Source organism: Seriola aureovittata, chromosome 14 (genome assembly GCF_021018895.1).
Source record: "Seriola aureovittata isolate HTS-2021-v1 ecotype China chromosome 14, ASM2101889v1, whole genome shotgun sequence".
Lineage (NCBI taxonomy): Eukaryota > Metazoa > Chordata > Actinopteri > Carangiformes > Carangidae > Seriola > Seriola aureovittata.
In genome coordinates, this window is record NC_079377.1 from 12,426,562 (window position 1) to 12,453,533 (window position 26,972).

Sequence of the window (26,972 nt, forward strand, 5' to 3'; positions counted from 1 at the left end):
TGAATACAAGAAGTGAAGCTCAACTAAATCCTGTGAATACTGTAGTTCCTGTTGATATTTATAGTGCACATTGTTAAATCTTTTTCAAAGCAGCCAATGCTGTGAATTTAACCACCTTTGTGTGGTTTGAGAAAACCTGATTTGTTCTTTGGGAGATATGTTTGGCTCCATAAGGCTACCAGAGTGTCTTTATGCTCACTGCATCTTGGTTTAATTGTTCTCTTCTTGTAGGCGCAGAGGGCCAGGTCCATGGGAGCCATTGTTTACTGTGTAGGGGTCAAAGAATTCAACCAGACCCAGGTAGGATCCACAGGAGGATATTGAAGATGTTGCCAATACCTAAAAAAGCAAATGCATTATTTTCTTTCTGTGTCTGTGTGTTTTTCTAGCTCGCAACTATTGCAGACACTGTGGAACATGTGTTTCCTGTGTGGGGAGGCTTCCAAGCCCTCAGGGGAATCATTGACTCGGTATGACACATACATACCACATGTATAGTCATAGAAACAATCACCGACACAGAGAGAGCCACAAAACCATATTATGTTATTGAATTATCTTCTGACTGTGTTTTTTTTTTTTCTTCTTCTTCTTTCTGATCCCACAGATCATCAAGAAGTCCTGTATTGAGATTCTAGCAGCAGAGCCATCCAGTGTGTGTGCAGGAGGTAAGAGGTGGGAGGAGCAAGGGTTTCCCCTCCTTGTTGAGACACCGGGCAGCCACGGTGTGCGATTGTGTCAGATGACAGTCATCTAAAGCCTCTGGAGTAGAACATGAGGTTGAGTAATCGCATGGACGCTTATGACCGCAGAGTGACAGAGAGCGTATTGTCATTCACGGCCGGGGGAAAATTAGCATAGCCGCTTCAGCACAGCGTGTGTGCAAAAAAAAAAAAAGGAAGGGGGGGCGGATGTTGGTCAGAGGAATTAGCCATGAATCTTTAAGCATGGCTGCTTCTCTGGCCTAGTTTGCCACATCGTATATGCTAAATAGTTATTTGGACTGTTTTAACCTCACCTCCTCTCCCCACGTCCAGCTCCTCTGCTTCTGGACGGCAGCTTGAGGAAGTAAGAGGCAGAATAACAGCTAAAAAGGATGGTGAGGGAGAGCCGTAATGTGTAAGCCAGCAGGATGGATGAGCTTTGACATGACCTTATTAGGGCTCACTTAAGAGAGTGCATTTGGAGCCGTCCTACCAGGACGGCCCATGTAGATTAACATCCATTATGGGATATGATATGAGGAGAGGAGAGGAGAGGAGCAGCAATGAGGAAGGGATAATAAAGAATCACAGTTGTGCCCATGTGATAATTACAGTCTCTGGGCTCTTGCCAGAGCCTGAGTGTGTGTCACTCGACATGTGGACAAATATCCTCCAGCCTAATTAATTATTCGATTGATGAGCAGTCTAATGGTCAGTGAACTAAGAAACCAAGGACCCACTTTAACCAAGGCCTGATTCTGGCCTAATTAATGAAGGACAAAGATGGTAATGTGCTTTACTTGCTTTTGTTGGATCATGTGTGTCTGAATAATATACAGCTCTTATCTTAATAATCCATATATCTTGTACTTATGAATGCTTGTAATTGTTCTGTGATGAAATAAGATGCACTTCTGTTCCTTACTTAAAGCTTATTCTTGCAGTGTAATGGAAAATAATGTGATTGTGGAGCACAAACACACATTTAGCAAGTGTGTGCTTTTATTTTGAACTGCAGGACTGTGAACAAGATTCCTCAGGGGTTTGAATGTAACCATCTACCCACATCTCTTTACTCATACATGCATACACTCTGACATATTGCATAGGTATTGTGACAGTCTCTCTCTCTGTCTTCATCTCTGCCTGCGTGTAGTCACATAACGTACATGCTCTATAGCAACACAGACGTTTAGATGTTCTTTAGTGAGCACGCGCACATTTACACACACACACACACACACACACACACACACACACACACACATCTTCAAGCACATATACACACGTCCCTCACACTGATGTGAAGTGACCAGACCGAGCTGCCTGCAAACAGGCCATCAGACTGGACAGTGAACGTTGGGCTGCACTATCAGACATGACAGCACTGATTTACCTCACACACACACACACACACACACACACACACACACACACACACACACACAGTTGGGCCTTAGATCTAACATGACAGCAGAGATTGCTGCTTTCATTAACGTCTGACCCTTTCCTCCCCGTTGTCCCTTCCTCCCTGTCCCCTCCCTGCCCTTCACTGTCCCGTCGCACTAACGTGATTGAAGAGCCGCTGTTCGGACAAGCCGTACCCCATTTTCTTTTCACACACACGCACACACAGGACACACATTCACATGCATGTACATGTGTATATAGTCACACACAGACGGACAATCATACAAATGAAATCCTTGTCAAACATTCAGGTGTGGATATAAATGGACATGTGGCCACAGAGGCAGGCAGAGAGCAGAGGGGAGAGGGCAGCAGCATATGTGTTGTACATGTCAGCAGGGCACCACCAGTCCCTGCCCACCATGTGTCTGACAGCACTGACCTTTTAGCCCATCAAGCCTCAGTGTGTGTAGTGTGTCAGGGTGTGTTTAGAAGATGCTCACATTGCGACGTTTAGCTAAAAGCCATCACTGATTTATTAAGATTTAAAAGATCTGTGGAAATCATCCAAGTGTAGAATTTGGTATTTGAAAATACATTGTTCTTTGGTTTGGAAATATGATAGACGATTCACATTTAATTTTTGAATTAATAAGATCCTGTTCCGATAAATGTTGAACTTTTACATCTTTTAGTAAAAGTAAGTAATATGCAATGCAATACACTACTTAATTAATGAATAATAAGGCAAAGCCAGTAACCATTTTTTTATTTTCTCACTTTTACAAGAATTGGATAATAACATCTCTTATAATTAGAGCAATATTTGCCATGTGCAGGACACTAAGTTGTGTATTTTTATGTGTGCACATGCGCCCTATCACAGTGCAGCTCATGCTATTTGATGGTAACACTGTGTGAAAGGGGGGTGATTGCTAAAGCAGACAAAGCACTGAGCATTAAGAATAATTAGTGTTAAGTCCTCTCATTAAGTTGCTAGTTGTTGTGGCTGTAAACTAGATGAGTCGGTTTGCTAGAAAATTGATAAAGCCCAAGTTATTTGATATTGTATTTATATTATATAGTTGTAATTTTTGGTTTGATTGTGGTGCTTGTGTTTTACAGTAAAATTAGGGCAGGGGTGGTGGTTAGATGATCAGGCTGTCTGTAATGAGATGTGTGGGTGATCGGGTGTGTGTGTGTGTGTGTGTGTGTGTGAGTGTGTGTGTGTGTGTGTGTGTGTGTGTATATACATATAGAATTGCTGACAAAATGACAAGAGCGGTACTGACAAGTTGCAAGTCATTGAACATGTGTAAATAAGCAGGAACACACACAATGTGTTTAGTGAACTGAGGTGCAATGTGTTTAGTAAAATGTATTATCCAATATCTGTTTCATATACTGTATATCAAATATACGTCTGATCCCTGTTTTTTTGAGAGCTCAATTTCAATTTCCGTCTGTCTTGCACATCACCGGTTTTCATTTTGGATCTTCTCCAACGGCAAATCTGCACTGTTAAACATTTTTGCAGCATCTGTAAACATGTGGAGATGTGCAGACATCTGTAAAGTGATATTTTTTTTCCTCCACTCAACTCTGTCTCTGTTTTGTGTATCTGTATTTATGGCTTTTCATAACAGCTTGTCTGACCTTTAAGGAAACACTGCCACATATACACTCACACCCCGTGATGTTTTTATCCAGTGATCTTCACGCTGGAGCTTTAAATGTTAAAGGTGTGGCAAATGTTCACTTCTATTAGCCAAGATAATGCTAGAGGAGACCTCAGTGCTCAGCCAGAGACCATGAATACACACACACATATATGTTCAAACACATGCCTGCACACATTCATGCATGCACACACTGAGGACATGCAGACGCTTACACATTCCTCGGAAAAACACAAAGCCAGTGCGCACATGTTACATATGTATCCTCACATACACTTCTGCATACACACACACACACACACACACGTGCTAATGCCATGGTGCCATAGGTAAGGTCAGACCTACTTTGACAGTGCTACGCGGTTGTCAGCCCTACAGGCATGTTTTTAAGCAAGTGTTTTTTTCCCACTCTCTAACATATGCTGGGTAGCAGCCACATAGACACTCCAGCATATGCTGGCAAGCCTCTGTCAGTGCGCTTTAACAATGCCCAGGGGAAACTAAAGGTCAAAGACACACACACTCACTCACACACACATACGCACACACCTCCTGGCTACAGCACAGTCTAAGATGTTTGTGAATAGCAACACTTTTAAGCATTAGCACCACTGGAGCATATTATGGCCTTTCCACACATACACGCACAAGCACACAGATATAAACAAGCAGTAATGAAGCATGAACAAGTTTCTACTGCTTAAGTTGAGCCGCTTCAGAGAAAGGGAATGGATATCAGAGCTCACCATAATGGCACACTAGAAATCTTTTTCTCGTTCAAATCAAAACTGGAGACCAATTTTTATCTTTTTACAGCTCTCACACGCATGGCTGAAAATATGTGTCTTATCATTGTTGTGCATATTGCTCATCATTTCTGATTACTCTTGTTGTTTTCGCCTCAGAGAGTTTCCAGGTGGTGGTGAGAGGCAATGGTTTTCTCCATGCCAGAAACATCGATCAAGTCCTCTGCAGCTTCAAACTGAACGACACACACACTTTGGGTAAGTTCTATACAAAGTGCTGAAACCATACGGGACACAGGTTAGCAGGAATATAGGAATCATTTATGCTAAAAGGTAAAAAAGTGATCATCAGAAGAGAGCACTGTATTTGTTTGTATGCTTCTTATTACAGAAAATTTGCTGTAATACATTAATACATACACTTTACTGGATCATGAGATTGTGGTTTGGCTTATGCATCTAAGAAGAATATGTGCGCTGTGTCTACCCTGCAGATGTTTCAATTTCTACTTCATAAAGTGTGATTTAGTTTTTTTCCCTGACTCTGCAGATGAGAGACCAGCTGGAATAGAGGATACCTTCCTGCTCTGTCCTGCTCCTGTCATAGAGGAGGTTGGGAGGTAAGCAGGATATCTCTTCTGGCTCTCACCTCCTTTTCACCCCTCCACCATTTCTTAGCCGTTACCACAGTTACCAAACTCTCCCTGTACAGCTGTAACACTCTGAGCTAGATACTTGCCAGCTGTACGCCAAGTTTGGTGTGGACACAGAAGACTGCTGTCCTTGAACAAATTAGGGCCAAAGTCATTGAGTGTCTGTGATCAATCAATGTTTGTCACAGCTAACGAAGCCAGACACCAATCACAAGGGGACAACAGGAGTAGAGCCCAGGAACACGTCTTAATGAGAGCCTGCTGGAGAGGACCTTCACAACCGTGTGTGTTTGTGTGTTGTGTTGTGTGCGTGATGTATCCCAATCTCAGTCTGACACTTTGGGAGAGAGGAAGTGTGAGTGGAGTCGGCCGGGCAGTGTAAAGTTTCCTCTGAGGGCTCCCAGCTTTGCTCCTGAGGATTTCAGAGCAGAAGTTTCTTGCGGGGCAGACAGAGCGATGCTGTGGGCTGAGCTCGGAGAGGACCGAGGCCCGGCAGCCTTCCCGTCCCCGCCGCCTGGAGTCCTGAGCATAATTATACACTCCGACCTGCGGCCTCAGACACCTCCCAGTCATCATCTGTCTTGTTGCTGTCACTCAGATTTCTAGCGTGATTTGAGCTTGTCTTGTCGGCCAGTGAAAAGCACTGCTCAGAGGTGGGCAAAAGGAATTTTGTTTTTATACCGTGGCTACAAGAGGATTTAAGAGTCTGTCACAGCACAGTATATTTTATTCTTGTCTTTTGACAAAAGTAGCACATAATTGATACATAATTGTTTAGGGTTTGACATAATGACAGAAGAAGCCAAATCAATACATCAAGTATCCGGTCCTAAGTATGTCTTTGTGTCTGATAGTTGTCGCCAGTGTGGCTTGGTGGCGGGTTTGGGCTGCTCCTCCTGAGAGCAGAGCAGAACAGGGAGCATCATTACACATAGCAATGGTGCCTGAAGGAGACATCCCTCCATGTAACAGAAGCCCATTAGAGCAGAGTCAGCACTGCCTAACTCCCTGAGTGCTACGAAAGAGGAAGTCAGCTGTGAATGGCTGAAGGGCCCAGAGAGGAGGCCAGCAGCTGGCTGATGAGTTTTGGGCTGTGGAGCAATGACGTGCAGATAAATGTGGACACATGTAGTGAAGCGAGAGTGTCTCCGTGCAGGCTGGACAGGTGTGGTGCAAAGTTATGCTTCGCGTATGGTTGTGTGCCAAATTGGTGCTATTTTTAGTCCTGTCAGCAAAATCTCCCTCAACAGCCAAGCCTACGCAGATTATATATTTGACTCTACTTACAACTATGTTTATATTTATACATATGCACCTGTGTTTGCTTTAAGTCACTAATCAAGTAAAAAACATTTCAAGAAGACTAGAAAAACAACAGCATAGTAAATAAGACACACTATCAAAAGAACCTAACACAGATAACAGGCACCTTTACAAAAAAAAAAAAACTCTCACCACCATGTCCACGTGCTTGTTTTTCTGGAGCTTTCAATCCCATCTCATGGCCTTCCTCGTGCACAGAGTTGCTCAAAATTAAACACCAAGTAAGTGGACCTTGTGTTGAGAAATTGTTCAAACTGCTGTTTTCAGGGTCAAGAATGAAGCTTGAGGCTCCTATTATCACAGCATCAGTCTGAGACACTTGCATATTAAATAATGCAGAAAGAAAAACACCACTGGTAAAATAAATTACAAGTTATTCACATTTTATTCACAGACGTACGATGAACCATGAAGCTAGAAAGAAAACTGAACCCACCCACACATAAGGAAGCACACAGATAATACCAGTAGTATAAAGATCGCTTCTTAATAGACATTCGATTTTTGACTATTTTCTGCAATTTTATTGATCAAACTTCATCAATAATGACAATAGTAATCATTAGCTGCAGCCCTTAAAATCAGCCTTTACATGTCAGATCACATTATAGGTGAAATGCTTCCTGTTTTGGGGTTGTAAAGTCTATACAGGAGTTCTCAGGGTCTCCAGCTCCCAGCGTCACCTCTTCACCCAAACCCCAAAGACCCGCAATCACCTCCTGTTCCACCCGAGCCTTGTCGCATATAATGAAGTCATTGACGCTGCTGTCACACAAATCCATGTTGACTGGGAACCTTCCGGATGAAGCCCACCCCCCCCCCGCACACACCCACACACACACACACACAGGGCAAAGACATATATAGTGGGCAGATTGATGATTGATAGGGGCTGAGATCACTCTGTCAGAGAGGAGCTGATAGCACCGTGTCCCCTGCCTGCCTGAGAGGAGGGCTGACCATATTGGGGAGAGAGAATGGGGGCAAAAAAGGGAGGGAAGAAATGGTTGAAAAGATGAGTGGCACCTGCACCGCCAATTTCCTACTCTGAAGTCAGTGTCAGCATGAGTTATGAGACGAGCTCCAGTGGTATGGAGAAGATTCAGGAGGGGGTGAGGAGGCGAAAACAGAAGGGAGGTTTCAGAAGGGAGGGACAGCGCTGAGGGGATGTAGAACAGGAAATGCCCTCCTCCTACCATCCCCCACTCGCTGTTTCCTCCACACCCCCACACCACCCTGCAGTGACCTCCCCTTTGTCACCCCCCCCCTCCTCAAATCTAAACCTAGAGCTCAATGGCACCCTTGTCTCTGCCCCCCCACCCCCCACTCCAAAACAGCACAAGAAACCTTTCTCCATTCTGTTCCAAGACCTATAACTACAATCCAGCTGTCTGCTGTTTGTACCTTCGCCCATGTCTTGTTTTTGTTCAGAGCTTTATGAATAAGCTGTTGACTAAATATTCAGCTGCCCTTTTCGCTACCTCTCAGTCCTGGGACTTGCAGCTCTGTCCTGTCGTCTTCCCAACCAAAACATTTTCCCTCATTTCTTGTCCTTGCAAGAGAGCCTATCCTGCAGATATCAGCGCCGAATACCGGAGATGAACAAGTCATTTAGCTGTTTGTGGTTTCCACATTAGAGGTCTGGGTCTGATCCAAACAGAAGAGATTCCTTCTATGGGTGGAGAACTCCCCGACCTCTGTAAAGACTTTGGCTTTGTGTCTATGTCAGCATGTTTGTGTGCTTATAAGGAAGCAAGTATGGACAGAATAGGTGGAGGAATGTGTTTGACACCTCGGGCAAGCTTCTACAGTAGCTGGAAAAAGATCACGAATGTGGTGAACCCAAGCAGATGTACAATCGAGTGTGTGGTGTGTGTGTGTGTGTGTGTGTGTGTGTGTGTGTGTGTGTGTGTGTGTGTGTGTGTGTGTGTGTGTGTGTGTGTGTGCGCACGCATTTTTGTGTCGGAGGAACAGAACGAGTTATGAGTTTGTGTTTTGCAGGGTGATCTACCTGCAGGTGAGCATGAACGAGGGCCTCTCCTACATCACCAGCTCCGTTCACATCACGACTACTGAATGTGTGAGTACATGCTGCGTATATAGTCTGCACTATCACGACACACACATGATGATGTTTCCCGCTTGGCATGCTGCCTTATTTGAATAAACTTTTCTTTCAAGCTCCTCATTTTTTCTTGGTTCTCCAGTCCTCTTCTTCTTCTCTCCTGCCTCTCTGAGGTCTCCTCTGTTGTGTCTGTCATCAGAGGAGGCTGTGAGTACTTCCGCTTGACATTTTCACCTTTTTCTCATCTGCCGTCTTTAAATTCAAGTTCCATCTTAATCCTGTCATTCTGTGTTTGTGTGCAGTTCGACGGCACCATCGTGCTAATATCGTTGCTGGTGGTGTTCCTGCTGCTGGCTCTGCTGCTGTTCTGGTGGTTCTGGCCTCTCTGCTGCACTGTGGTAAGTCTGCACTTCAGACATTTTAAATTGTTTACACATTTGAGATGAGGGCGATGAATCAGAGGTCTGGGTCCAGGCTACACTGAAGTATTTCAGCAGTATATCATGATTCAGATTTTTTTTCTCAATCTTCAGGTAATCAAAGAACCTCCACCACCTCCACCTCCAGAACCAGTAAGTAACCTACCTACGTGGACTTTTTTGTTACTGTTCATTCTAACCTGAGATCCATACAAGAATAAAGGGACTGAGGCAGGATGACAGATTTTTTTTACTGTTAATAAAGTTGTATTAGTGGTATGTTTGGAAGAATATGAGCTGTATCATAGTTGACGTCTCACTCACAGGACTCGGATGATGATGACGGGATGCCAAAGAAGAGGTGGCCCACGGTGGATGCATCTTACTATGGAGGAAGAGGAGTGGGTGGCATCAAACGCATGGAGGTACCCCCCTACACATACACACACACACACACACACACACACACACACAACACACACACACATTCAGCTTTCAACATTTGCAGCACTTGAATTTATGTTTTAGTTGTGTTTTTTCTCACTTTATCTTTCCTAGGTGCGATGGGGGGAGAAGGGGTCCACTGAGGAAGGCGCTAAGCTGGACAAACCTAAAAATGCAGTTGTAAAGATGCCGGATCAGGAATTCGAACCTTATGAGCCCAAACCTCGAAAACCGCCCCGCCGCCCCCCACAGCAGAGGAGGTGGTACACACCCATTAAGGTCAGTCTTTTATGTCACTTCCTTTAGAAGTTAAATGCATATTTAAGGTTGTGTTTTTATTCTTCTTACTTGAAAATCCCAATTTTTTTTTATTGTCTTGTTTTCTTTCTGGGTCGTTCAGGGGAAGCTCGACGCTCTGTTGGCTCTGTTCAGGAGAGGTTACGACCAGGTGTCTCTGATGCGACCACAGCCTGGAGATGAGGTGAGCCTGCCTCTCAACTACAGTCACATTTTTATCTTGACCTAAATCATGACTATAAAATCTGATGTACCAGAAACAGGCATGATGACTGATAGAAAACTATAATTTAGTAATTATGTGTAATTTGGGGGTGGGGTGGGGGGGTGGCTTTGTGGCTAACAACCACTTTAAGTAGCATGGTACAGAAGGTTTTGGAAAGTGTTTCTTGTCCCTGTTGTGAACAATTGGGCATCTGCATCCTTCTCTCTGTCTTTCACACTGCATACAGACAACACGTGTCAGTGTGCAGCATGTACAGCATAATCTTCAACACAGCGGCACAGTACTGATTTTCTACACACACACACACACACACACACACACACACACACACACACACACACACACACACACTGAGTCAATGAGCTACTGATACCACACTCTTCGTCAAAGCTGTCATTGTTCACACACAAGGAGTACTGTATCCTCTGTTCTCTTCCCTGTGACTCCTAGGAAATGACTGGGTTTCTATCAAGTTTCCAAATGGCATGTTACACAGTCACTTTCTACTTTCAAGTGATAATTATAGTAAAAGCTTTACTGATGTCCCTCACTTGTAAGTCACTTCGGATAAAAGCGTCTGAGCCAAATAAGTAAAATGTAAATGTAAAAAAAACAAACTGCTACATGCTTGGTTTCCTGTGAAAGTTTTATGTACCGTCCACCACTGCTGCTCCCGAAGAGTCCTAAATCATGACATCACTGTGTGATGTGTAACCTTGACCCTGTGTTTGACATCCCATAACCCCACAGACATGTTTTCATCATCATACTGGTCGTCATGGTGAAACATCTGGTCTGTTGTAAATGGTTTCATTGTCGCTTTTCATAGCCGAGGCCATATCGCTGTAAAATTTATTGATTTGTTCTTTGAATGGTATGATTCATCATCAGTATGAGTGTGTGTGCCTACTGTATCTGCAGTCTATAAAAGTGGTCATCAATGGTTTTATCCCGTCTTTCCATCTTGGACTTATTTTTAATTTTTTCTCTAATTCTAAGCGGAACAATTCATCCCTGTCAGGACAGAAGTTTCTAGAGTCTTTGTCAGACACAGAGCCGCTCAACAATGACCCCCGCATCTCTTTACGCACCATTAACTGAGGAAAATAAAACGCCGCTTCACACATGGAAAGAAATGAGGGGAAAAAAACCCCACTTTTGTTGCGAGGGAGATAGTTGTTCAGAGCTGGTGCTAATAGCCATAACAGACATGAAAGGCGACATTGATTTCTCATCGTTGACAAAAGCCTGGCACAGATCTACATTCTCAAAAGCAAGAAAGTGCAGCTGGATGTCAAACAGCACAGCCGGATTACAAAAAGCTCAACAAGGTGGCAAAAAGCACAGCGATATCTAGCAAGGATCAGACTTCTCAACGCGGGTTGTTAACCAGCAGCTCAGGAGGAGCTCGTCCTGCTTTCTCCCCGCATTACTCCCACTTCACTGCCTCTGCAAACGGTCATCAGCGGGCTGCCAGTTTCTGCCACGCTCCCTGTTTGCATTTCACCTCTCCTCTCTGCTGTGTGTGCGTGCGTGCGTGCATGCGTGCGTTTGTGTGCCACTGTAACGTGTGTGTCAGCTCTGCCGAGTGAGCGTCACACAAACAGATGGGGAGTTGAAAGGCCACGAGCAATATTGTGACAGAAGAGATTCCCTTCTTTTGTCCCCAGAGCTGATGGCACTGATGGCCCCGTCACACAGTACAGACCAGACCAGAGGGCGGCCGCTATCCCTCCGTCCTCACACACAGACGCCACAAATGAGCACAGCAGCACCTCCCCATCTTCACCTTCCTCTCTCTCTCTAACCGCAATCAGTTCACTTAAAGGATCAGTTCACCCAGATTACAGAAAGAAAACCATATATATATCATACCACAATACAGTGGAGGTCCACTTACTCACTTGTTCTGGTGCTTTTGACCGTATCCCACAGTCTTCATTAGCATACAAGTTTGCTCCAGTTACAATGGAACTGAGATTTTAACTGAAAAGTTACATTTAAAAAAAAAGTATTGTATATCAACTGTCGCAAAGCGAGTTAGCAGATGAGCTCAGAAGATGGAATAGATTGCTAAAAATAATGAATAATCACCTAGTGTCTACCACCTTAAATAAACACATTTGGAACACAATGATCCAGCGCAGCAGAACCACTGATACTGGAAAATGTCACTGTTGAGATACTGTCATTTGCAAATGCATTGAGCACCACAAATAGAACTGTGTTTACCTCCATTGTATTTGGTAAAGAGAAAGAAATCTCAGAAACTGATATCTCGAAAGATAAGTAGATGAGAGCTAAACGATCTCGAATGATCTACACGTGAAAAATGTTTTGTTTTGGTTTTTTTTTATAATTTGGACTCTCTCCATTTCAAATCTGTTCCCCTGGCATTATCTAAGTATTCAGTGAATCACCATATATGTAGTCTAGAAAAACCGTGTTAACTCTTGTAAGAACACATGGAGCGTTTCCCGTGTGTGAGTGGATCGCCGTAATGTCATGCGAGGTGACAGGCAGAGCTGTCAGGTCAAATGTGCGTCTCCACTCTCTCGTCTTTTCTCCCCTTTTCTTTACTATAAATGGTGACAAATGTGTGCGCGCATCAGTTCCCTGTAAACGGCCACAAACTATCTGCTTTGTGTGTGTGTGTGTGTGTGCACGCGTTTGTGATGGAAGGGCAAAGTCTTGGGGCTCAGACAGAGAAACGGAGGCTAGACAGAAGAGTGGTGTCAAGGGCGATGCTGGAGGTGTTTAAGGGGTTTGTTTTTCTCCTTAAAAGGAGTTGAGGGTTTGAAGTAAACAATTGCCGAGAGCTGGAAGTAAAACAGTGGCAGACATTATAGCCAAAGGCGGCTCACGGGGAGACTGACCATCACAAGTGACACATTACTGACCTCTCACACAGCTCATCTGCGTACTTAAAAGTGGAAAGATCTCCTGTTTTCCCCCTTTCTCTGCTGCTCTTCTCAACACCAGGCTTCTGTTTTGTTTTTGTTTTTGTTTTGTTTTTTGCTGCTCTCTCGCATCCAGCCCCCTAACCCCTCTCTCCCTCTCTCTCTCCCTCTCTCTCTCCCTCTTTTTCTGTTATTCATGAGGCTGAGGTTTCATTCAGGCCATATGCTCTGGTGGAAGCATACTTAGTCACACACACACACACACACACACACACACACACACACACACACACAAACACAAACACACTCATATTCATGAGCTTGTGTTCTCATTGTGTCCATATGCTCGATCTGGTGTTGCGCTGCTGCTCTGCTGCTCACAAACTGGCCTTTTCACCACGACCCGGCGACAAGACCAAAGCAGTCGCCCCCCCTCCCCAACTTGGCTTCCCCCAATCAATTACGCACCCCTCATATACAAACACACAATGGCCCCCTAAGTCACAAAGCTACTGCTGCTGGGTTCCTCTTAATGGCCCCTGTGTGACTTTAGGGCCTCTCTGTTTAATAAGGTGTTATAATCAGACCACCAAGGGTCTGTGACACAGAGACCTACTCTCCATCCTTCACAGGCTGACTGAGCAAGACAAGAGTTTGTGTGTGTGTGTGTGTGTGTGTTGTGTGCAGAAGGATGCTATGCAGGGAACAGAGAGGAAAACCATCAATGAGAACAATAAGAGAAGCGTCCCATTCTCTGCGACTTGTAAATTATGTTAAATGCTGAGGGGCCTCTGTTAACTATTGTGGGTATGTTGAAATCACCCCTTTACATTCCAACAAGTCAAGCACATAAGAGACATAAACCACTTTCTGTTCTGCATCAAGGGAGAGTGAGTCGCAGCAGAGCCTCCTACAGAAGAGGAGGGGAAGTGGGGAAAGCTTCAGACTGCAAGAGCGTGTGTGTGTGTGTGTGCGCCTGTCTTTGCTAGCATCACAGCTATTGTAGTGCAGGTGTGGACAGAAGCAGCTCTGTGTGCCTCAGACACACATGCCTCTGTCAGTAGAGTTGGGCAAAGCCTCACACAGACCACTCTGGCTGGTGGATCTTAGAAGCTCATTGATTTTTTTTTTTTTTTTTTTTGCACAAAGATGCACTGCATGTTAATCTGTATTTCTGCATTGAAATGATGATGTGTAGCTGTGGTCTGACCTTGTGTGTCTTCCAGGGTCGCTGTATTCGTTTCCAACGGGTCAAAGACGGGGAGTCCAGCCCAAACAACCGGGCCCCTCCTCACACACATCACTCTCCCTCGCCTCCTCCTCCTCCTTCTCCCCCTTCTCCTCCGCCTGCCGAACAGCGACCTCTGGTCTCCAACTCTGTGCCTCGTACAAAGCCGCCATCGAGAGGGCCCCGCACCACGCCGCCCTCCCGCGCACCCCCTTCCGCGGTCCAGCCCCCTCCGGGTCCACCTCCAAATCGTGCACCCCCGGGGCCTCCGGGACCTCCGCCATCTAGACCCCCACCCAGGCTGTGATGATGAAGAGTTGGCCTCCAATAAACAACTGATACATGAACTCATTCCATAAAAAAACAAAAAAACACATCCTCCTTTCACCCCACAGACTCAGACAGCAGAGAGCCATAAACTCTTATAAGCCAGGAGCTCTTATTGAAGCTCTGTGCTTTGTTGCTGGACAGCAAAAAATATTTATCTGATATCAAAATCAGCTACTGAGTTTCATCGATAACATTTTTTTTTTATTAAAAAACACAAACATTATAGGAAAAACAAGCATGTAGTTACTTGATTAAGCCTGTATGTACAGTATTAGAGGTCATGTTGACTTGAGTGGTAAGAGTAAGTGCAATCCTTGACTGGAAATTCAGCAGAGAGGATTTACGTGTTGTTGAAAGTCAGCTTGTTTGTGTATGAGTGGTGATGATAGATAGACCTGTTTGCTTTGGTTTCTCAGAGAATATTAATGTCGAGCAAGGATGTGGTGATGAATACAGCATGTGGTGAAAGATGATAGCAATGTTGGTGATGCTGGCTTTGGTTTTTAAATGTACACTATCTTAAATCACACTGATGCATCATTTTATCTTTTTTGACCAAAGAAACTTTTTTTTTTTCTACATTATAGTTAAAATTTAGTGTAAAGGTTCAGTGACCTTATTGCAACTGCAGGGCAGTTTCTTCATATTTTATTTATTGTAATACAGGCCCTGTCTGCATCTGTTTTCTATTTAGTATCAGGTGGGTTTTTGGGTCTTTGAGGAATAGGGAATATCCAGGTGGATATAAGGAAGCGTCCTGGGACAGCATGTGATGTGTTTGTGGTCTTGTTGACACTTTTACGTGGAAGATTGCATTGAGAATTAGTACCTTCAGGGTTCTCCTGTATTCTGCATTTACTGACTGAAATGATCATTTGCATTATTTCTTTATTAACAACCTTTTGTGACTGTCTTCAATAAAAAATGTTTTTTATGTGCTACCTGGCAGTTATTTCTTTCATACTTATTAAAAAGTGTATTTCAGTTGGACTTTTTTGCACAGTCATTATGAATCAGCTTGCAGACATATTGGGGTCATTGCAACAGAGACCTTATGGCATATTTATTAGTTAACTGGATATATTGCAGGATGCAACATTTGGTGTTCCTCTTTAAGGAGACGTTCTTTAATTAAAGTAATTACACTTCTGTTGCTGTCAGGACTCTACTAATCTATCTGTGACATTTATAGAGGTAGCCTGCAAAATGAATATTAGTCATATTTCTGGAACACATTACTGCTCTGATATAAATCTTTTTGTCACTTGTTTTCCATTTAAACGACCAGTGCACTTGCAGTAATTTCTAAAAACGTGTTTTCACTTTGTCACTATTTGTGTGGAGTAAACAAAAGTAAAGTGAATTCATTTAAAATAAAGTCTATAGCACAATTGAGTGTGCAAAGAGTGAAGGGGTCTGAATACTTTTAAGAGCGACTGTATGCACATGTACAGTATAACCTGATGATGTCAGGTCTGAGAATGTCCTGAATCCGTCCTGGAGGTCTACCCCGCCCTCCTCAGGGACACCGACAGACACAGTGAGCTCAGACACAAAAGAGTGTGATCAGGAGGTCAGTCTGACACTTCATGACTCATTTTACTGCAATCCATCTGGGGAAATGAATCACACAAGGCTTATTGTATGTTTGGTCAGTCTGTACCACAACAACAACCAACAGCTTCTCTCTCAATGTCTGGAAGGAGCTGCACCATGAAAATCTCCCACAGCAGCTGGAGATAACTGTGGGTTGCTGACATGGAAAAGTGGAAAATTTGGATTTTATTTACTATTCAATCCAAAATCAGCTTTAACGATGTAGTTAAATCAAATTAAAAGCATTCATGAATGCTGCTATTCAGCATTAACAATTCAGTCTGCAGCGCCATCAAGAGACCAAATAATGCAATAACAGGCTCATATTACTCCTCCCTTGAGTCCGTCTACATATTCCAACACATACATTTTTTTTTTTTATGTTATCAGAAGGTGAGAGTTTCATCTGAGGCAAACACTAAGGATTACACTTGAGTGGTTTATTTGACAGACGAATGATTTTCCATTTGATTAGTCAATTTCCATCAAGGCAGGAACAACGCATTCAATGTTTATTGTCTCAAACACGCACTTGCACTCTCGCACACACACACACGCGCACACACACGCGCACACACACGCGCACGCGCACACACACACGCACACACACACACACACACACACACACACGCACACACACACACACACAACACACACACACACACACACACACACACACACAGACACAGACACACACACACACAGTCATACACACTTACTGACTGTGGTGAAAGCTGTATGATGTCAACTGGAGCATTTCTTGAGCTCTGATAACAGTTTAAAAACAAACCGGTTTTACCTTCAGTGACAGTCTGTCAGAAACACACACAGACATACACACACATCCAAGGTGTATGTCCATATTTTAGTAAGTGTTTATACGCACGCCATCACACACACACACAACAGATTTAAAGTCCATTGAATTACACAAGGTATGCGCCTCAGGCCTTCCTCTTTTTCTTCTGCATTTTCTTTCCGGACAGCGCCCCCTTCTGGGCTCCTCTCACCATGCCCTTGAACTGGCCCTGTAGCTTGGCACGCTTCCTGTGAACACAGAAAATAAAACAAGTGAGCGTCTGACATTTTTATATAAATGTATTCCTCTGTCAGAGACGTTTATGGAATTCCACATCGACTTGCTGCTCATACCTGCGATTGAGCTGGGCCTTCTTTAGAGGGATGTACGCGTAAGGATCGAGTTTTCCTTGTTTCTTCACATCTCCTTTTCCTTTCTGGAAGACGCAAGATGAACGAACAGACGCTCAGAATTAAGAGTTTCTAACCAGCAGCTCCTGCATTGTGTGTTTCTGTTAGACGCCGTCAGACTCACCTTTGACTTGTAATCCGCTCCGATGTCTTTGCTACCTCCAACAGGTCTGTGGATACCTGAGCCTCCGGCTGAGTGAGGGGGGAAAAAAAAAAAACCCAATGAATATCCTTAGTCTGAATCCCAATTCCTCATGGACCAACATGTCATCAGCAAGACGTTTTGCTTTCTGGTAAAACTTTACCTGAAGAACCTGGTGCTAATCATACCTTTATATTTCAACTGGGGCTCAATGTCCATGTCATCATCAAAGTTGTCGTCTCTGAACTTCCTCTTCTGAGACTTTTTCTGAGGGTGATTAAAAAACAAAGATGATAAATGAATAAAATAATTACGACAACAATAACAATAATAATAATAATATGTAAATAAATAAAATGTCTCTACAACAAGAATACTCCATAACTCCAGTGTCACATATGTAAGTACTCACACTCTTGACTCCAGCCTCTTCTAGAATATCTTTCATCTCTCCCTCATCTGTGGGAACAGTAACAGGTTCACTGTCACAAGCTGTTCAGACATAAAGCAATGTACAGGACCGTCGTGGATTCCCCTTACCTTTGTCTTTTACATCCTCCTCTTCGTCTTCTTTAATGATCAGCCGTCCGTCTGAGGTCACTTTAAAGCCGTGCTCGACCTTAGCGCTCTTTCTCAGCTCTGGGTTGGTGGCTGAGAAGCAGCAGAAACCCGTGTTACCGCCACACAACATGCTACGCTTTTTTTTTTTTGGGCACATCAACATGCAAGATGGCTGCGACAATGGAGGAAAAGTGAGGAGGCTGTGTTACCTAGCACTCTCTGGGAAACTTTGGGATCCAGGAAGTTGAGCGGGTCATCTTCTTCTCCTTCTTTGAGCCACGCCCGTCCTTTCTGCTGTTTCCCTGCTTTCTTCGGAGCCTTTCCTTCATCCTCTGACAAATCACTGTCTGACTCAGCAAGGATGTCCTCAATACTTGAAAAGGACAGGACAGAACATTATTAGTGAGGAGAGGGGTAAGTGTAAGAAGGAGGGCGGGTCTTTATGTGCGGGAGGGGACGGCGGTCTAACCTTTCCCCCTTTGTTTTAGGCGCCTCCTCTTCACTCTCGGAGTCGTCGTGCTGCTCTGTGGCCTGCTTCCGTCTCTTGGTGCGAGCCTCAGCCTTGCGGATGTTTACGAGCACCTTGTGGTGCTCTGCAGGCAGCATGCTCTTCACCAGCTCGAAACTGGAAACACAGCCGGTAATCAGACACGTACGCAAAAATACATGACACTGTAACACACAGAAGTGACGCAGCTGTGTTGCTAAATTTCTCCGAGGGGACATCTGGTACCGACGAAACAGCCAGTGTAGAGCTGCATGCAAGTAGTGTCCGATTGTATGACGAAAAGAGGTGGGGAAAAAAGTTTGGCGAATGCAGGTCAAATCACAAATGATATAGACACTAAAGAATGAAAATGATGTGGACACGTGGAACCAGCTCTAACCTCTATTCCAAAACAGTTTAAGATGAATGAGCTGCGTTCATCTCGACAAGCAGCTGGTGCCATTACTGCACAAAGCACTCCTCTGTCAATGTCAGAATATGATTAGTTTGCTAACATTATTACTGCTAACATCTCCTTCTAATAAATTCACCACACTGTGCTTTCATCAGCTGCGTTTACGGCAAGTCTGTTTCGGTTAACTGGTAGCAAACAAACTGACATTGTTCAAACCAAAAAGACAAACAGACGCTTCCCTTATGATGAAATATTAGATCCAAATCAAAAACAGCACAGAAATTTATCAACACCGTCAGTTCTTGTGAGAATACGATGCATCACCTGAAAGCCATCTGTTATTCAGACGGTATATTACACATCCAAAGACACAAGCACTTTCTAAATATGATTATGCACAAATTCCATTTAATAAATAAATTTAGATTTCTTTGTTTGAGTAAAGTGATTTATTGACGCTGTGGAAGCACCAAAAAAAAAAAAACAAGATGGGATGCACCTTTTGAAATAATTAATTTAGAAGATTTGAAACCTGGATACGAGTTTTAAAAAAATTGGACATTGTTTTTATCGTGCATTACTACACAGCACCATGTCTCCCTCAGAGCCACAAGCTGCCTGAATGGTGTCCAACAACACTTACCCAAACTTCCTGATGAATTTAGTGAAGATGTTCTTCAGTTTCGTTCTGAAGTGCCTCCTCACATCATCCGTGATGTTCCCCACGCCCTCCATCTGAACACAAGAGTGTAATCTCTGTTACGTGAAGGCACGAATATCTTTAACATTGGACTCCCAGTATCCTGAATGTACAATGCATACCATGACAGTGACATGTGAAGCCAGCGTCTTGGGATCCATGATGAAGAGGATGACCTTGATGAAGCTTAGTGCTGCTTTGACTATCTCCCTCGTACGGGACGACAGCAGCACGCAGACATTGTGCAGCAGCTGCTCCATGGTGCTCACCTCTATCGAGTCTGGGAAAGAAAAGGCAGCCGGACTGAATCCAGTCCGCAAACACAAGCGTTTAAAACACCAACAGGAAGTAGCCGAGAGTCAGCAGGCCTACCTTTGTACTCAAACACTAATCGAGTTAGCGCCAACACTGTGCAGGTGATCATGGTGACGGAGCCTGCGAGTCCTGCATACACCAACACCAGATACTGCTCCATGGCATCTGGATCAGAGACAATTTGGATTTGAAACTTTCACAGTTCACTTGTGTCCACACACACACACACACACACACACACACACACACACACACACACACACACACACTAGGACAGGAAGAGAAGTGTGTTACCTTTTGTATTCCCACAGAAGCGAACAAAAGCCTTTCCTATATCCACCAGCAGGTTGTAGGCGTTCTTACGAGCACCGACGGACACCTCCTTCGTACATATAATCACCTGAAAGAGAGAGAACAAGCTCATGAAAATGATACACACCAGTACTCTCTGTGTTTGTGTGCTTGCCAGCGCTTGTGTGTGTGTGTGTGTGTGTGTGTGTATACCTCTGGCAGCAGTGCGGTGATAAAGGTTTTGTGTTCTTCGCCGAGCCTTTTCACGATGTGGCTCAGACACTTCAGTCTCGGCTGAGAAGAAAAAAAACAACAAACACAAATAGAAGGATTTAATCAGACAGAACTGTGAATCAAGACTTACAACCCCATCTAGTGTCGGTTTATTCTGTTTCTCTCCACACAGCGTTTTTCACCCTCTTTGCTGGTGAAGACGCGTTTTTCAGAGTCTCGAGCAGGACGACTTTGAGGGTTTCCAGGTTAGCCACGACAAACGATCTACACTCATCCCTCTCTCCTCCACACATCTCCTCCAGCACACGGTACGCCTTCTTCTGCATGCCCGGCTCTTTGGCCTGAAAACACACGAATCAACAGACACAGGGTTAACGAGAAACGCACTTAGGTTTAATAGGTTTGAAATGAGCAAAGCATGCACACCCTTACCTCCAAATACGGTCTAATCAGCTCAAAGGTTTTAGTCATGGTGACCTCATCTACAAAGGGAGCCATGGCAACCACAAGGTCCATCATGGAAAGGCTGAGGGAGGGAGAAAAAGAGAAGCAAAGAGACAGAGGAGTAAGTGCACTGATATTTATCCTACTCCAAAATATACAAATCTATATAATAAATGTATATTCATGTCCTACCGTGTGAACTCATTGGTGTCTGTGCTGCTCAGTCTGTCTGTGGCTTTTTGCAGGAAAGTGCAGCTCATCTGAGGATGATCGTTTTTATTAGCTACACACCAGCACAAGAAATATGGCCTACGACTGGACGGACAGCCTGATCGAAACTGATCAGTTCAGTATGAAACATGACTAGATGTGGTTTAGGTGTTCAATATCACAGTAACGGCTTATAATACAAAGTTAAATGATGTAAACAGACATAAATAGCTTCATCACATGAACCACATGAGAACATCGTGCAGCAGGATGTCAGCAAACGTCCCTGACCTGCGTTTCGGTGACAGCTAGGTAGACTTTGATGGTGTCCAGGATCGCCATCCTGTAGGTGCCGGACTCTCCAGCTGCAGGCTGCTGGCTGTACACGTTGAAAAGGATGGGCAGGAAGTTCTTTGAGAAGCGGCCCACTTCTGCCTTTTCTTCTTCTGCAGACATAAAGCAGACAAGTTTTTGAACGGCTTGATTAAACAAAAAGAAAAAAAAGGTAGCTGCAGTAGTTTTATATGTGTTGTCTCCGTCTCTCTGACCATGTGTGTCCTCCTACCTGTGGAGCAGCTCTTGTTGATGATGGTGCGCAGAGCCTGACACACTATCAGCCTCAGGTCTGGCCGCTCACTGATAGCCATACCAAGTGTGCGGGCGATGCCTTTGTAGGATGCCAGCAGGTCTACGGGACATGTACAGAAGCCAGGGAGCATGGTCCAAATCTGAAAAAATAAATGAATAAAGCGCATAGACACGTCTTAATAACTCATTCTCTGGCTCTTTATAATCAGGCTAATGTGTATTATCAAGGTAAGTCAATTAAGATACCTGAAGCTGTAAAGTCTGGTAGACTTTGGCTTCCAGTTTTTGTCCTGCTTGCTCCAGCTCTTCAGCTGCAACACAAGAGAAGAGTCATCAGAGGGAGAAAATCCACAGTCCCAGTTACCTCACCATCAAGTGGAGCAGCACACATTTGGTTTACCTCTCTGCTTGAGTGTGGAGGCCAGAGGGAGGAAATAAGAAGCGAAGAAACCAAGGTGAGTGTTCTTCACATGATCCCGTATGACCGGGACCAGCCAGCTTCGTGGGAACTCCAAGTCATCACTGATGAAGAAAGAAAAAAAAGAAAAAAAACACACACACACTCAGCTAAATCACAACAATGACAAGAGGGCTGTTCCACAGTGTTTGTGCGTCTCTGTGCCCTTACTTGAAGCCGGTGATGTTGAGAGGCACAGCTCCAAGCACCACTTCAGGCCCCATGCTCTCTACAGCTCCTCCTACAGCCAGGTCCAACTCTCCACTGAAGGGGAACTGAGGAGTGGAGCGCAGGTCTGCCAGAGACTGCAGGGACTGTCCAGGACACAACAACAAAGAGTCAGGCAAACCTTTTCCTTTCTTTACTCACACAGTGACCCGACCCAAGCGTTTTGTGACTCTACCTTGGTCATGATGGGGTGAGCTTGTTTCCCTGCAGCTCGATAAAAGCAGCCAAGGATCTGCAGCACAAACGGCCAGGAGGCATGGAAGCGATAAGACAATCCTTCTTCTATGATACTGGAGAACACACACACACACACAGTTATCATGATGAGCATTTACGTGTAGCCTCTACAAAAGAAAATGGAAGAGCGAGATTAGCTCGGAGAAATTTACCGAAACATTTTGCAGACATAAGAGGGATTTCCTGCAGAGGCTGTGGCACTGATGACGCCCATTTCATCCAAGCAAGGGGAAACGCATTCAGTCAACAAAGTCTGGAAAAAATAAATATAAATAAATCATCTATAGACTTCCCTATCTGGGATGTGTTTTTACTGATTCAATTACAATCCCAAACAACCCTGAGCCGAGCAATCCCCAACAAATCACAACTCCTCAATTGAAACGTGTATGGATGTCGTGAAGGTTATTTCTTTACCTTTAGTGTGTTGGTGGCTGCAGAAACCACCTGTGTGTGGGGCGACAACAGGCAGGACATGGCGGCAGAGAAGAGGCGAGGGAGGTGACCCAAACTCAGAGAACTCTGCAAGCTAGACAAACAGACTGCTGATGAGCAAACTGATAACTAATCCGACATGGAAACACACAATTACATGACCGCAAGAAAGAATGTCGCAGTTTTGGGAAACTGATCATTACCGCGCCAAATGAATGTGTGCCTTCTCCATGACAGCGAGCCAGGCCAGCAGAGGCTGCAGGTCGTTCTCACTGGGCAGGTAGTCATACAGAGCCTGGGGGGAGGGGTGGGGGTGGGGGGGGTGACAATGAGTTTCCCCACCACATTTTGCGCAATGGCCTTGGTGCACTTGTTTTGTTTGCGTTCTCTCACCGTGATGATCTGTGCGTTGAGTTCCGGTGAGAGCGTCGAAGCGTTGGGCTTCCCGCTGAACAGCTTATGGAAGGCCTGCATGGCACTCGCCGTCACCAGCTACGGCCAGAAACACAGCGGGCTGATTAAAAACTACACATGAGTGTCCGTGTGGATGAACAAAGGGTATCCGGCTGCACCTATGAGTGTGTTTGTGTTCTCACCACATGGCTGAGTGTCATCACTCGCAGCAGAGTCTCACAACAGGACTTGACAGCTCCCAGAGGAAACGTCCCCATCAACTCCTTTAGAAGACCCAGCACATGAAGTGTAGTGGTGTCCTCTTTGCTGCCTGAGGGGTAAAAAAACAAACAAAAAAAAAAACAGATTAACTACAACTTGCTTTTTGTTCACAGAAGAACACACAAGTACATACTCAAACTACACAGATGGATGCATCGGTATGTCAAGTATGTCAATGACCATGTTGCTTTACCTCCTGCCTGCTCCATTTCTTTGATGCAGAACTTGGCTGTGGTCACTGCAGCAGGGTGATGGGTTGGCGCATTGTCTGTAAACAGGAAGTCACTACCTCTGAGAATGGCGCAAACACCTTGCTGTGCTGCTTTACGGACCTGAGAGGGAAAAAGGCGGACGTGATTTTAGCATCTCGTTCAACGCGGATTTCAACATGTATGACCTGTGAGGATGGTGAGACGGACCTTAGGCTTGCTGTGCACCGTGAAGCTGAGCAGGCCGTGGTAAGCCTGAAGAGTGGACGGATAAGTCCAGACGGATGCATCCTGCTTCCTCAACAAAGTGGCCAGACATGACAGAATCTATAGATGCAAAAAGTTTCAGGTTACATCCCTGTTTATCCAGAATCATATAACATAATAACACATTTGTGTAAAATTTTGTAAGAATTGCTGTGTGAATTCTTGAGTTATGGCAGCATGTTTTGTGTGGTCACAGTGACCTCGACATTTGACTTTTGACCACCAAAATCTAAACAGTTCATCCTTGAGTCCAAGTGAATGTTTGTGCGAAATTTGAAGGGATTCCCTTACATGGTTACTGAGCTATCACATTCAGGAGAGCGGGACGGAGGGACAACCCAAAAACATGATGCCACAATTAATCTTTGCTGCATTTTTCAGCGATGAACAATAAAGAGACAAACAGACGCAAAGACAAAATCTACTCACCCATCTAAGGGCCGAGGCGGTCTCAGATGTGGCCTGTTTAGACATAACATCCATCAGAGCCTTGGTGGTGTCCGAGAACTTGGACATGAGCACCGGAGCAGGAACCCTAGAAAACGCAATACACCAATCAGATGAATAACATTTCCAGTCATATCTAAATAGCTGTTTGCATGACTGGGGGTTTTTGTTTTGGAGACAGAATGTGTGTAAGTCCAACCGTTTCATGACGAGGTTGAGGAGGTACGCCACCGCAGCCTGTGACTCTCCTGATTCCACAACCTCCAGGGTGGTCATCTATTAAAAAAAAAGCAAAGACATGCTTCATTTTCAGACACAACACCTTGGCTCACTATCAGTTTTCAACACACCACAAGTTATTTGGTAATGTCTTAGTGAACGTATTAAAATAAAAAATAAAAATAACAAAAGGCTGCACTCACCAAAGCAGCAAAGTACTCTGTTTCAGTCTCTTTTCCTCCTTGACCTCGGATCACCTCAGTAACAGCTGCCAAAACTGCACAGATCTGTGAGGGACATGAGGTGACAATGTTACAGCAACAGCAGCGCTCAAAACCCATTGGATATACATTTGTTAGTAGGGTTGACGTCCTTGCATCAATTCCTAGAAATGTCAAAGAACTTTTCCATGCTATGCTCAAATTTTTTACTTCTGCTCCTAATGCAAAAGGGACATTTGAATATATCAAAACGAGAGTTGGCAAACATTACACACAGCCCACAATTCACAATATCCCATAAAACAATTTGTGAATGCGGTGCAGTGAATAAATGATCTACCTTCAGTGTAATTCCTACCTCTTTGTGAGCAGCTGAATTGGACTCCCAGAAGCGCTGCACTTTTCTGAAGGTCAGGTTGGAGCAGTCTGACAGGCCGCTGAGGAAGGTGCCTGAGGTTCTTTCTGATAACGCCTCATCTGGCTCCTCTTCCATGAAGGCATCTTTCCGGCTGCCTGCACTGAGCTCCAGCGGACCTGTCTGCAGCTCATTGTGTAGTTTAAGAGCATCAACTGTTAGATCACCGTTTCCTGTGGGCGAGGGAGAGGAGTTTTACATTAAGATGACTTGCCTGTAGGTCAAATGGAGCAATCCCCAAATCAAAGATTTTAACTTAGTCTGTTCTGGCTTGGGTTAAATTTAAGTATAACACAAACAGAGAAGCATGACAGGCATGGAGCAGGAAGCTACAGTCCTGCCTGTGAAATATCTGGACAGAGAGCCTTTCTATATGGTATTGGCTTTGTATTGCACCAGATCAGATTTCAAAATAAAAAAAGATGAGAAACCTCTATGCTAATCTGCCGTTTAAGATTTTTTGAAAGCAAGGATCAGATTTAAGTCAATAGGCCACAAACACAAGGAATAAATGAATATTGTAGAGACTCAACACAACTAAATGTGTGTCTCTGGCCAAATAGTTCATACTACTAAATCTATACTATTACAGTCAAGAAAGTTAATTCCCTTGTGTTCCCTATAGGACATCAGCAACAGTTTAAAGACAGGGTTAAATAATGCGTCTCTATAGCTTTCACACACACACAAACACACTAGTTATTTAAAATCGAAAACTGTTTTGACAGGTTATTTAAACTGACTCAAGGTAAAAGACAGAAAGATGTGAAGTTACATTTTCCACTGACAACGTCACTGGGATTGTTGATACTAATTTTATGGCGCAACATAGTAAGTTGGCCTGTGCTATTAAAAGTTAAATGGCTAACGCTAGCTAACGTTAGCACTAGCCAGAGACCCACGTGTAATGGGAGGCTTACCGGTGGGTCGGCTGAAGAAGCGGCTTTTAGCAGCCTGCCGAAAGCGGCTCGTCTGCGGGTTTGAGTCGCTACTGTGTCCTTTCTTCCACCGTTTGAGTTTCGACCCTGTCCCAGATCGAAGTTTACCCGATTTGACCATTTTCGGGGTTGAAAACAGTCACGTTACCCCGACTGTCTGTGCAGCTGCAGATGACTCAGTCGCTGACCAAGTGACGTCACGGGCGCTCTCACGTGGCTGGCGTTGGTGTTGTTTTGCCGGTAGAGGGCGCTGTCCAAGTGCACACAGGACACGGGAACGTAACAAAAACAAACAAACAAACAAACAAACAAAAAACACAACAACAGCTGCTGAACTTAACAGATCCATCTCCATGACAACTGCGCAGCCATTATCCGCCGATGAAGACTGTGTGATCTGACTGAAAGCTACGGGAAAAGCCACTCGTGGACTTTGAGTTGGAACTGATTTGTAGAAACTGCAATTTCCATGGTAAAAGGGTGTTTTAAAAGTAAGCGTTGTGGATGACATCATTACAGCTACTGAGCGTGTATGTCAACTTATCTATTGTCATGACAACTGAGTAAACTGGTGCACCTGACTATTCACCTTACTTCATACTCTGAGT

The 26,972-nt window shown here is 44.4% G+C and overlaps 2 protein-coding genes across 4 annotated transcripts in view; one reads left to right on the forward strand and one right to left on the reverse strand.

Annotated features, from left to right (window-relative positions):
• Positions 1 to 15,365, forward strand: part of antxr1d (ANTXR cell adhesion molecule 1d) — a 27,560-nt gene extending 12,195 nt beyond the window's left edge. For all 3 annotated transcript variants that reach the window (XM_056394848.1, XM_056394847.1, XM_056394846.1), the window contains exons 7-18: positions 232 to 300; positions 390 to 470; positions 608 to 668; positions 4,699 to 4,797; positions 5,090 to 5,159; positions 8,517 to 8,595; positions 8,883 to 8,978; positions 9,114 to 9,152; positions 9,326 to 9,424; positions 9,558 to 9,722; positions 9,844 to 9,924; positions 14,093 to 15,365. In XM_056394848.1, the coding sequence (XP_056250823.1) occupies positions 232 to 300; positions 390 to 470; positions 608 to 668; positions 4,699 to 4,797; positions 5,090 to 5,159; positions 8,517 to 8,595; positions 8,883 to 8,978; positions 9,114 to 9,152; positions 9,326 to 9,424; positions 9,558 to 9,722; positions 9,844 to 9,924; positions 14,093 to 14,401 (1,248 nt within the window). In that variant the 3' untranslated portion in view covers positions 14,402 to 15,365. The remainder of the gene's footprint in view (positions 1 to 231; positions 301 to 389; positions 471 to 607; positions 669 to 4,698; positions 4,798 to 5,089; positions 5,160 to 8,516; positions 8,596 to 8,882; positions 8,979 to 9,113; positions 9,153 to 9,325; positions 9,425 to 9,557; positions 9,723 to 9,843; positions 9,925 to 14,092) is intronic.
• Positions 15,366 to 16,445: 1,080 nt separating this feature from the next.
• Positions 16,446 to 26,551, reverse strand: rrp12 (ribosomal RNA processing 12 homolog). Its single transcript, XM_056394845.1, has 34 exons — positions 26,347 to 26,551; positions 25,370 to 25,599; positions 24,994 to 25,077; positions 24,771 to 24,847; positions 24,554 to 24,659; positions 24,068 to 24,184; positions 23,842 to 23,980; positions 23,570 to 23,697; positions 23,367 to 23,465; positions 23,177 to 23,268; positions 22,956 to 23,067; positions 22,691 to 22,791; positions 22,477 to 22,591; positions 22,245 to 22,387; positions 22,017 to 22,138; positions 21,863 to 21,927; positions 21,594 to 21,756; positions 21,320 to 21,474; positions 21,011 to 21,078; positions 20,807 to 20,900; positions 20,557 to 20,715; positions 20,354 to 20,434; positions 20,144 to 20,249; positions 19,907 to 20,014; positions 19,657 to 19,814; positions 19,478 to 19,569; positions 18,402 to 18,557; positions 18,142 to 18,305; positions 17,912 to 18,022; positions 17,784 to 17,830; positions 17,560 to 17,638; positions 17,354 to 17,421; positions 17,173 to 17,255; positions 16,446 to 17,067 (listed from the first exon to the last, which is right to left on the reverse strand). Exons 1-34 carry the CDS (start codon positions 26,483 to 26,485, stop codon positions 16,965 to 16,967), a joined length of 3,864 nt encoding a protein of 1,287 aa, XP_056250820.1. The 5' UTR covers positions 26,486 to 26,551; the 3' UTR covers positions 16,446 to 16,964.
• Between the last annotated feature and the right edge of the window lie 421 nt (positions 26,552 to 26,972).